Here is a 12,481-nt window from a genome sequence, read left to right as displayed (position 1 = left end):
GCATAATTATCACAGAGGTACAAAAGTAAGCTAAACTAGGTTTTGAAGGCAATGCTATAAATGAGCACTTTCAGTTTACTGAATTCCTTGTTAGAAGAAGAAGGAGATGCTGTGCAGATCTACAACAGCTCTGTTGCTTACAGACCTCTGAGATTCTGCCAATAATTTATAGGAAATGTATGGTTCTGTCCTAAATATTTTAATCTTTGTATGCCAAGTTTCAGGCTTTCACAGGAGATAATCTGTTGGTGTCGCACCGTGTCTGTTAAAAGTCTGAAAAACAATTCTGACTGTTTCTTCCTCAGGCTCAGGTGCCATGGGATATTGCTGCAGAAGTTTATCACAAATGAGTGCTTTGGTTTCCTTTTACTTCCCAAAATCCGCTCTGGTTGATTAGGACACCAGTAATGAAAGTGGGGTGGATCATAACTGAATAGGTTGCATATGTGTTTATTTAAGTCTATAAACATAAAGTAAAATACAAAGCTGTTAGTGTGTGTTTGTCTCACAAAGTGGAAAAACAAAATTAAATTGGTATTGGAACACAAAATTCCCTCTTCACAACTGATTTCTTAGTAATACCATTCCCACTTGAAGTTAAGTGATGTCTGTGTCAGACTAGGCATGTTACTGTTTCAGAGCAAGACTGAGGACCCCCTTTGCCCTCTGAGATCTCTGCACTTTTCTCAGCCTGCTTGGAAACCCTCAGATACTTGAGAACAGGGAGACAGACCGAAAATTTCTGTTCATCCCCTCCCTTGCTGCCATGCCACAAATAGGAGTAGAATTATCTGAAGACTTAAGGAAGCAAAATTTTTATTCTAAAGCCTTTATTTTATTGACATTGCTTGAAGTATAAATTGGGATTTGATTTTTGGAAGGAAAAAAAGAATTAAAATCCTTCATTGCTAGGTCTTGTAGCAGTCATGTCACATAAATTGGCAGATCTGTATATTTAAGGGATTTTGCTCTCTAATTAAATACAGTTAGTAGTGTTTTGCCTTTTGAAATGAAACCTTTGTTTTTTCATCTTCATACTTAGGGAACAAACATGCTGTCAAAATCCTTAATATATCCGACTGTTTGAACATAAGAAACAGCATCAAGCTGTTATTTGTTCTGTTGGAGTGTACTCATATTTCCAATCTGAATCTTTTGTACCTGGTGATCTTAATTATATTTGAGCTGGAAGTAGTTTAACATTAAAGGGAATTACAGAAGATTAATCTGTAAACCTGCACAAATATCACATTCCTTTGTATGGAGGTAAGCAGGGCATAGTGTGCATAATTACATGTTGTTCTCTGTGTAGGTTGTGTGCATAAGGCTGAGGAGTCAGTGTTGCCATTCCTGGTGACAGCAGCAATTAAGGCACACTCTCATTTCTTGCAGTTGTCAGTTACATTAGAAAACATATGTTATTTCTCTCAGTAAGATGATCTTATAATAAGGACAAGCAACAAAAAAAAAAAAATTGAAAAACCCAACTTGCCCTGGAAACAGGAATTAATATACTAATTAGGGAATGAAAATACAGAGAAATTTTTTAAACAATGTTTGTTGTAATATTTTTTAAGTGATATAGCTTGAGGTCAACCCAAGAAGGCCATTTATCTCAACCAGTCAACCATCCATTACACTTTTTGCAAGCAGAGCAACAAAAAAAAAAAAATCAGTAAAAATTAATTGGGAGAGGTATGTTTTCCAGTACTGATGCAGAAATATCATTGGAATCCAGTTGCAGCAGTTTAGCCTCAGTTAGCATAGCATGAAAGAACAGCCTCAGCAAATAAGAATCGTAGTTTATACTAGTAAATACAACTTTTGAATCACAAAGTTGCAGGCAATTGTAGTTGACTATAATTAAGGCCTTTTGATTTGCTTGTGCTTTTAAGGCTGGTCAGGTGGTACTATTGAGCCCATTTAGGAACAGTTTGCCAGAGGACAGGTAGAAAAATGAGTTTCAGAAGAAATATAGCAGAAGAGCAAGCCATTCACAAGCAGTCTGAGCTGTGGAAGGTATGTTCTTGACTACACCAGCTATCTACTGGGCACCTTCCACGTAAGTTTTCAGATGGCAGTAAATTTCCTGATTTGTTTGATGTTCTTGCATAAGCTGCTACCATATTGCAGTGGCTCAGGAAAAACTGTCATAAATTTTAAATTTAGGATATGTACATCTGCCAGAAATGAAGCTTCTTGCAAGTGTGAAGTATTACCTGCATTTCATGAGACTGATGCAGGTGTTGCCTGTAGGACTGGCTGACATGTTCTGACAATTCTCGTTTCATCAGTGTCCCATTGCCTCATGTCCTTTGAATTTGGAGCACTTTTTTCAGTGGAGTTTCTTAAATCCCTCTGGTGAATGTTGATGGTCACCCCAAGTGATCACACAGCACCTAGACAGAAACATCCTTCTCGAAATTGAGAAGGTCAGAGTCATTGTAGGAGAATTCTGGGGTTTTGAAATGCAAACAAACAAAAAACCCCAAAACAAACAAACAAAACCCGAAACAAAACAGGACAAACAAAATTCTGCCTAGTTTCAATGGCCTTCTGCCCTACTGTTAGTCACTGGCAGCTGGAAACTGATTCCCCTTCAGCGCTGTAGATATTGTTCTTGTTTTTTCACTGCTTTTTGTGATGTTCCTTCAAAACAATAGTACAGTACAGGCCAGGACTTTGCAGGCTTCCCCATATAATGGTGCCAATATATTTCCACCCTAATTTGCAGCATGTCTGTTATTACAGACCTTGGTCCCTTCTGAGTACAAGTGCTGACTATGCCAAATTCACATAGTTATTCTGTGATGAGGACAAGGATCATCTAGCGAATAAATGGAGAACACAGTATTCAATTTGCTGGTGACCTTGAATTTGATCTCTCTTCTATCCTTAACAGCCTAGTAAATCTCTGTCCTGTTTAACCCATGTTACCATTGCTGTCCTGTCATACAGACACTTCTGCAACTGCCCTTTCCTCGATACTTACATTTAAATCACCAAAAGAAGAGAGAACAAGGAAAGAACTACCATAAATTCCTCTTCACCTTTTTCTTAGTGTCAGGAATGGCTGCAAAGGTCTTTCACAGTCTTTGTGTTCTTTTTTTATATTTGTCTGAGGTAGAAACCACAAGTTTGATTGATAATGCAATTTGCATCTCAAGGCATCACTGGAAATATAATGGCATGAAAGGCTACTCTCGTGGAGCACACTTTTCCCTCGGGGCTGACTTTAGAAACTCATTGATGTCACTTCCTTCCTCAGTCAGCAAGTGAATTTTCACTAATTCTCAAGACCAGCTGTCCATGCTGTCAACAGAAAGTTATTAAAATTCCTTTAAAGTGAATCAAAATAGCCTAAAAACAAATGTACTGGGAAACAGGAAAGCATCAGTATTCAAAGTCCACAAACCTTTGAGCAAAATAGTGTTGATCTAACCAGAGATTTCAAACACTCTGCTTTCCTAGCAACTTGTATATCATTAGAGAATGCTAAAAACACATACTCCTTTAATCTTCTATTACCAACAATCTATTTGGTTAAAATATTAGTTACAAGAATAAATCTTATTTCTCCCAAAGATGAACTCAGTGAACAAGGGAATACATTTTAAGAAATCTCTCCTAAATGATAGTTGTGTAGAGGGTTTTTAGCTTAAAAAAAGGATCATTTTTATATTTAGCAAATAAAAACACAACACAAGCATGCAGGAAGTAATTATCATAAGAGACAATCTTATAATATAGGCTTAAGTAATTATCTTTATCTGAATTATCTATAATGCTTTCATTGAAAAGAGTAGTAGTCTCAAGGATGAGTAGGGAAGATAATTTTCCTTTAAATAGAGTCTTTATACTGTATTTTAACACTTTATATATTTATACCTCATTTTAAAAATTCTGTTTGTGCCACACATATTAGTATGGAAAAGTTCTGTTGAAAGGGAGTATCATTTCCAGTGCTGGAGGTGGCAGTCACCCATGCTAGGCAGTCTCCCCTGACAGTTAGTAGTGGTACTGACAGGTTGTAAGTCGTGTCTCCTATCATTATTATTTTTAAAAACCCTCTGGGTGCACGTAGCCTAGCTGGATAGGCAAGTGTGAAATTCCTGACTTTCCCCTATACGTGTGGATGGTCTCCAATAGCAAAGGGAGGGTAATTGATACCAGCTGCCCTTTTGACATCTAGTGCATGGGAGCAGTAAATGAGACAAAATTGGTCGAAAAGAAAAGAATGGTTTTGAGGTGTCCTTGCTGCTAGGGTCCCAGACAGCTGTAGAAAGCAGTGCATTGTCCAGGCTCTGATTATATCTCCAGGAGCACACTGAAGGATGCTGCAGAAGAAGGCCAGAATAAGGAAACAAAACCATCACTCAACTTGCCGCTTTGTGATATTATCAGGATAGAATTTCTCACTTGAGCCAGCTGGTGCCGAATCTCAGTCTTGACACAGACACGTAATTTTATTTTAAGGTAATGGCAGAAGTCACTTTCCTCCTCCAGTGGTCAAATCTTGAGCTGGATGTTACCAGTTTCTCCAGCACATAGTACACTCTCACAATATTAAGATGCTTCATAGCACGTATTTGAAATTTGTTGCCTCCCCTTTAAATTTTGTGATTTCTTTGTGGTTCCAGCTTAGCAAGATTGGCTACCCTGTATCAGTTATCCTTTTATCACATCTTGATTAAGAGGGGCTTGTGTTTCTTTTATTATAGGTAGATTTCCATTTTGAAGTTTCAAGTAATTTCTACATATTAAATTCTGTTTCTTAATTATAAAGTTTGATTATTTTTTTGATTAATTCACTGTTTATTGTTCTGTGGCATGTATGTTGAGAGTGACATGTCCAATATCATCTTCATTAAAATATGTACAAACTAATTCTTTTATTTCTCTTTCAGAGTCTGGAAAAAAGCTGCGACAACAGATAATTAATCAGGTATTTAGAAACATTCATACTTTTTGTTACTTAATTTTTCACTTAGAAGAGTTATAGCAATTAAAAGGCAGAAATCCACAGGATATGCTAATATTAACAATGCAGATGTGCTAAGGAGCATGCATCAGACTACTGACTGACTCTGAAGATATGTTGAATTAACAAAAGTAGCCATTGTTTTGATTTAAACCTAAGATTTGCCATTTAAGCAATTTAATTCATCTACTTCTCAATATGTTGATGCTGAGGACAAAGCCCAGAAATAACTTGTTCACTGGTACCAAATTTTGTAGCACAGAATTATGCTTTTTTTAAAAAACAAAACAAAACAAACAAACAAAAAACCAAAACAAAAAAAAGTGATATTTCTGCTATTTGCTAATATTCCTTTTCAAAAGGCAGAAAACTATTGATACAAAATACCTGAACAGCACATGTAAGCAGTGTATTTCAGTGTTGCTTAGGTTATTTCTGCCATGAATTTTCATTGAGACTGCACTAAACTGTGACATTGCTTGTAGAGGCATTTTCCATCTTGTCCTTATTACTGTATCAGTAGGAGTATCCTAGGAGTAACTACCTAGGAGAAAAAAAAATAAGTTTATATATTGTAATTTATGATTTCAACATCAGGAAAAAGATATAGGAATTAAACTAAAAAAAAATCTTACCCAGAAAGAGAGGAGAAAACTCAGAGTTTACCTCCCTCAATTATGTGTCCTCGTAGATTGAAAGGACCTGACTCGTACAAAAGCAGTGAACTTGCTTGTCATTTTTTGGCTTCTTGTCCTCTTGCTGAATGCTGTATTTGTATTCCAACAATTACTCTCCCTTCAGTTGCCTTCCTTCCAAGCTATAAATGGAGGCATTGGCATCATTACATCACTGCTATCTGTGAACTGATCACCTTTATGAACCACCAACCTGACAGTTAGTCAGGTTAGTGCTCTAGTCCACCTAAAGCATCCTGGTCTGGGGCTAACAGCAATTCCCCTGGCATGGCTGAGCATGGCACAGATGTCACTTTATCACTTTCAGTGGCCTGAGTTGGCACCACTCCTCACGAAGTAAGCCCTTGCACATCTGAACGCTTATGGGAAGCCTGGTCCTGTGACACAAAATAACACTCAGAGTTGTTACAACTTTCTTATTATCTTAAGAAATTGATGGATAGATATATTTAGCCCAGAATATAGCATTGCATAAGCAAAGGAAAACCTTCACTTTTTTAAATAAGTGTAGAAATATTTTGAAATTCAGTGGAAGTTCTCTACTTTGACTGAGCGTTTATGTCTTAGAACAAGTCTAATTAACTGCATTTTAAAATTAGCCCAAAATATCTTGCAAAGCCACTTTTGGGAGTCTTTATTGGCCAGAAGGGGGGGCACTTGTATTTTTAAAACACAACTTGAGGCTCCATTGGCAGGGCTGTGAGTTGTTGATAGGAGACCTAATTCTGCACATTTTCTCTGTGACAAAATCAGCTCTGTTGATGCCATTGCCCTTTTCTGAGGAAGAGTGTATTGTGATAAAAAAGGCATTTGTCTCAATTTCAATACGTGGATCAGGTGCTGTACTTTGTTTATCCAGTCTTGGGCTTTTCCTGCATGCCACTGCCTTGCCCTTCTGGAATTGCTCACCTGCTCTGTCTCTCTGCAGTTAACTTAAGAACATCGCCTTTTGTGGGAGTATTTCATTGTCTTGATACGCTGAGGATGTATCTAAACAAAGCTGTGAAAGGTTGATTTGGGAACAAATAGTGGACATTCACTTTAAAATGGATTCTAATGAAGCTGGTGATGTCCCATTCTATATAAACTTCCTTTGAACTTCCAAGAAATGGAAGAATGTTTCAGAACAGAAATCAATTTCATTTTGAAGTCTATAATTTGGGGCACAGTTGCAGAGGCACTGCATATTTGATTTGTCTTTTTATTACTTCAGTAAAAAGATTTGAACTGGGGCTAATCCTAATGGAATACCTCTCATGGAAAGATTCCGTTTATTTTCAATTCTGAATTTAAAATGTTTTATGCAGGATAAGATACTTATCTGGCTTGAGGTCTTGTAGTCCCCTTTAAGTTGATTCAACAACAGTGAGTTAAACTGGCTGCCAGAAATTTAAGTTAGGGAGAAGTGTCTCCACGGAAGATGAATGATGTTAAAATTTGAGAGGAGCAAGAGTGCAAAGGGGCAAGTAGCAGTAAATATCTTGTTGAGAGGTGAGTGAAACAGAGAGGGGATGGGGAAATGATAAAGCTGCTGTCCCAGTGATCTACTGGGTAAACCCCTGGCTGTCTGTGCATACCTGGAAACCTCTCACGTCTTGAAGACCACTGTGGTTTCTGTGTGGTTCTTAGATCTCTCTAAAGCCTAAACAAAGTTTAGTGAAACACGACGAAGATGAAACACTAAGGTAGTATCTGCTTCCAGAAACCTTTCACTACAGTTATCATCTTCACTAACTTTTGTTCTCTTTGATCATAAAGCATTTACTCATTTTCCTCGAACACCTTTTTTGTCATTTATGTATATAGATATGCATGTTCCTTTAACAGCAGTGGTCATCTAACACCAGCAGTCAACCAGAAATAGCATGTGCTCTGCTTTTCAATATCTGTTTTTAGCTACCTTTGCAACTTCAGGGTAAATTCTGGTACCAATGTATAACCTGATTAGCTGTAATATGTTAACCACTGCTGAGGAAGATGCAAGGAAACAAGAAGAAACCTTGGGTTCCTGTGTAACAGTCTTGTCAAAACAATACACTGCAGACCACCAAACAAAATGTGTCTGAAGGCAATCTTTTGTGTTTCATCCTTACCACTCCTTACCACTCACATTTGTTTTTGTTGCGGTCCTAATGTCCACTTCTACATACAGTTTCCTCCAGTGCCTCTGAATCTATGAAGGACTAACAAGAATATGTGTACTTGGATTTAGAAGTTGAAGTTGTTTGCACAGTCAGACTCTTGGGTTAAAATCACAGCTGTGTTTGAGCTCAGGCTTGAGCCTGTCTCTTCTACAGTGAAGCTGCATGTCAGGTCAGGTGGATAGTGAGAGGGCTCCACAATATCTGTCCCACTGTTCTGCCCTAAAGTATCTCTGTCAAGGCAGGCTCTCTTGCAGTGGCACATCCATCTCTTAATCTTTTAAGATCTTTTTCAGGAAGCATTTCCCCTTCTGCATGTGGGGTTGGGGAACCAGCAATGCAGAAAGGTTTGTGATGCGGCAATATACTTACTAGAGCTGAACTTGGACCAGGGGTAACTGCAGCACTGAAGTACTGTCAGTATATATACACCTTGTGCCAAAGAAAAGAAGTGATAAGCAACTCAAGCAACTGTTAAATGACAATGTGAGTTTGTTGCACAGACAATGCTGAGGAATGACTTGTGACCTGAAGGGTGCTTCAGGTACACTCACGGTATAATAAATCTATATTAATATGAGCAAAAACTTCACAGTTCAGTCTAAACTCCTCGTTTGCCCTTGTGCACTGCTGTAGTTTACTTCAGTACTCTCCTTTATCCCCTTCATCATTTCACTTGGCCTAGCTACAAAAACTTCAGTTGAGTATGCCAGCTTCCAAGTACATTGAGGTTATCTAATATGTATGTCCCTTGGTTCTGTTTTCCCAGTTACTTTGTTAGGTCAAAATTAGGAGTTTGAAAATCTACAAGAGAGCTTATGCCTTTAGTTCAGTTTGTTTAGTGGGCTATTATTTCACTTTCATGTGCTTCAGAGTCACATAATGGTTGAGGTTGAAAGGCCTCTCTTAGACATCATCTTGTCTAAACCTCTTCCTCAAAGCAGAGTCAGCTAGAGCAGTTTGCCCAGTATTGTGTCTAGCTGGATTTTGAATACTTCCAAGAATGGAGGCTCCACAACCTCTGGTCAGCCTGTGCCAGTGCTCAATATTCAAACAGTAGAAAAATATTTTCTCATATTGAGATGGAATTCCTTGTGTTTCAGTTAGTGCCCACTGGCTCTTGTCCTGTCACTGGACACCACTGAGAGGAGTCTCCCACACCCCCCACATTCCCCCCATCAGGGATTTATATACATTTATAAGATCCGTCTAAGCCTTCTCCAGACTGAACAGCACCAGCTCTCTCGGCCCCTGCTTGTATGTCACATGTTTCTATCCTTTAAATACCTTGTTGGAATTCACTGAACTCACTCCAGCATGTCTACATCCGTGTCCATTTATACACTGGACTCATTGGAGTATGTCCATGTCTCCTGCATTGGGAGACGTGGGAGACAGAACTGGACATGTCCCCTCTGGTGTATCTGTGTCTCACCAGAGCTGAGCAAAGGTGAAGGATCACCTCTCCTGATCTGCTGGAAATGCTGTGCCTAATGCAGCCCAGGAGGCTCTCAACCTTTTTTTACCATGAGAGCACATTGCTGGCTCACAGTCAGCTTGTTCTCCAGTACCCCCAGATCCTTTCCTACAAAACTGCTTTCCAGCTGTCAAGCCCCAACCTGTACTGGTTCCTGGGATTGTTCTTCCCCAGGTGCAAGACTTCGACTTCTAGCTTGTCAAATCTCATGAAGTTTCTGTTTACCCATTTCTCAAGTTCATTATATTCTGTCTGAATGGCAGCATAACCCTCTGGTATATCAGCCACTCCTTCCAATTTTGTATTGCCTGCAGCACTGGTGAGGGTACACTCTGTCCCACCATCCAGGTCAGTAATAAAGATATGGGACAATTTTTGAACCGTTGTCTGGGACAATTTTTGGACCATTGACTCTGGGACACTAGTTATCAGCCTCTGGCTGGATTTTATGCACAACTGTGTAAGCCTAAGTAGTTCATCCAGTTTTCAGTCCAACTCACTGAACACTTACCTAGCCTGTACTTCATGAGGACGTTATGGGAGACAGTGCCAAAAGCCTCAGTAAATTTGAGATAAACAAGCTTTAGTACTCTACCCGCACCCACTGAGGCAATCATCTCATCATATAAGGCTATCAGACTGGTCAAGCATTTATTTCTCTTTCATGAATCTATGCAGCATGAAATCCAGCTGGAGGCCAGTCACCAGTGGTCACAGCCCACAGCCCCACGGGTCACAGCCTAATAAAGTACTGTTTAACTTAGTCATTGCATACCAGAATAATGGGATGGAGTGTACCTTCAGGAAGTTGTCAGAGGATACCAAACCTGGGAGAGGAGTTGAGACACCAGATAGGGACCTCAACAGAGTGGAGAAATGGACAAACAAAAACCTCATGAAGTTCATTAAAGTATATGCACCTGAGGAAGAATAATTCCCTGCTCTGTCATGCCTCCAGATTGTAATTTCTTCAATGCTCCTACCAGCCCTCCTTGAAGATAGGAGTGACTCTTGCTTTTCCCAGTCCTCAGGATCCTTCCCCCATCACTATGACCTTTCAAAGATAATCAAGAGTAGGATCACAGTGACATCCTCCAGCTCCCTCAGCACTCATGGGTGCATCCCATCAGGTCCTATGGACTTGTTTCTGTCCAGTTTGTTTAAATATTCCCTAACCTGATTCTCGTCCACCATGGGAAATCTTCCTTGCTCCAGACTTGAGGTGTGGCCTCACCAGTGCTGAGTACAGAGAAACAATCATTTTTCTGGTCCTGCTGACCACACTCTTGTTGACAGAAATCATGATTCCATTGGCCTTTTTGGACACCTGGGCACACTACTGGGTCATGTTCAGGTGCTGTCGACCAGCACCCCCAGATCCTATTCTACTGGACCACTTTCCAGCCACTCTGCCCCCAGCCTGTAGTGCTGTATGGGGTGCAGAACACAGCACTTGGTTTTATTGGACCTCATATTGGACCTCATGCCATTGGCCTTGGCCCATCGATCCAGCATATCCACATCCTTCTGTAGAGCCTTCCTGCCCTTCAGCAGAACAACACTCCCACCAACTTAGTATGGTCTACGAACTTACTGAAGATGCTGTCGATCCCCTCGTCCAAATCATCAATAAAGATATAAAATAGGACTGGCCCCAACGCTGAGCCCTGGGGAGCACCACTAATGACGGGATGCCAATTGGATGCGGTACCATTCCCCACCACTCTCTGGGCCTACCCATCCAGCCAGTTTTTAACCCAGTAAAGAGTACACCTGTCCAAACTACGCTTAGAGCTTTTCCATAGAATGCCATAGGAGACAGTATCAAAGACTTTACTGAAGTCCAGGTAGACTACATCCACAGCATTTCCCTCATCTACTAGGCGGGCCACTTGGTCATGTCCACTAGGCATTCACTTGTCTACATGCACATCCTTGAGGTAGACAGCTCAGAGCACTGTCTGGTTGACTGTGGGATCCTTCCTCTCCCCCTGCATATTTTGTTCATCAGTAAGTGGAAGTTGCTTTTTTTAAAATTAATTTTTCATTTTTTATCTGGTATATGAAAAGATATGAAAATCAGTTGGGAAAAAAAGTTCAGTTTTCCCCTACACGTAAAGTCCTCTTTCTTCCAAGCTCATGAGGTCTGCTTCTGATACCATCCTCTGCCCCCTTCAAGTTCAGATAACATAGCAGTCATTCATTGATTACTGCATAATATATAGTACCAAGATGGTGAATCTCAGAAAAAAAATAAAGGAGGAACTATAATTTGAATAAGAACAGCAGAGACTTTTATGTAAGAACCTTTTCAGTCCCTTGTGGAGGAAACAGTCGCTCAGGCTGTATAGACAGGAACATACATGCAGTGTCTGAAGATAAAAATATTTTAAATTTTATGAAGAATGATTCTTTTTGTGAAAAAACACAGACATTAGAGTATGCAATGGATTTGAACACTCAACAGAAGTATTGAAAGAAATGGTGTGAGGTTTGAGCAAGGAAGGGCAACATGGGCTAGGAAGTTGAGTTGCAATCCTGACTGAGATTTCTGTGTCCCCTCTTGCTCTGCAAAATTGACAAGGTTTTTCTACCAGTGTTAATCAAAAAGTAGGAATCACAATATTCACATGGGCTAGGTAATTATTGTCTTTCCTAGGTTTACAGACATGGAAAAATGCAGTGTGAAGGTCAAGGGACTTGCTCAAAGTTATAAAACCAAGCACTCTGGCTCTGGCCAGTGCACCCACCCTTAATCACAGTGCTGGTCTTATTGTTCCTGTGCTTCAAGGAGGTATGGTGCTTGAACTAGTTAGTGTTTGGGTGTCACATTTATCTCTGTGACACTGCTTGCAGATTAATACATACCAAATGGATAGCTATACAAAAAATTGCTACAGAATAAACTAGGGTATTTTCTTTCATCTACAATAAACATGACTTTACCCCATTCAGCAAAAATAGGGTATACTACCTTTCAGTCAGTGTAAGAACCAAGTGTGCAGTGGATAATTCCCTTTGTCAATTCACAGCCTATTTTCTCACCACAGCAATTTATGAATGCAATCAATTATCGACTGTTAATATTTTTATCTAAAAGTGAACGCATGAATTTGTTTTAAAGAGTCTAAATGTAGGAAAAGACATATTGGAGATATTTGCCAACCTAGGGTGCATTACGTGTTTC

General features: G+C 39.6%; 1 protein-coding gene across 4 annotated transcripts in view; it reads left to right on the top strand.

Annotated features, from left to right (window-relative positions):
- Window positions 1–12,481, top strand: part of CHST9 (carbohydrate sulfotransferase 9) — a 98,196-nt gene that overhangs the window by 64,734 nt on the left and 20,981 nt on the right. For all 4 annotated transcript variants that reach the window (XR_003526881.1, XR_003526880.1, XR_003526882.1 and 1 more), the window contains exon 4: window positions 4,908–4,945. Coding sequence is in view for 1 of the 4 variants with exons in the window: in XM_027638576.1 (XP_027494377.1) it covers window positions 4,908–4,945 (38 nt within the window). In the remaining 3 variants the exon portion in view is untranslated. The remainder of the gene's footprint in view (window positions 1–4,907; window positions 4,946–12,481) is intronic.

The sequence above is a fragment of the Corapipo altera genome, unplaced genomic scaffold (genome assembly GCF_003945725.1).
Source record: "Corapipo altera isolate COAL_440 unplaced genomic scaffold, ASM394572v1 49, whole genome shotgun sequence".
Lineage (NCBI taxonomy): Eukaryota > Metazoa > Chordata > Aves > Passeriformes > Pipridae > Corapipo > Corapipo altera.
This window is presented reverse-complemented; position numbering and strand designations above follow the sequence as displayed.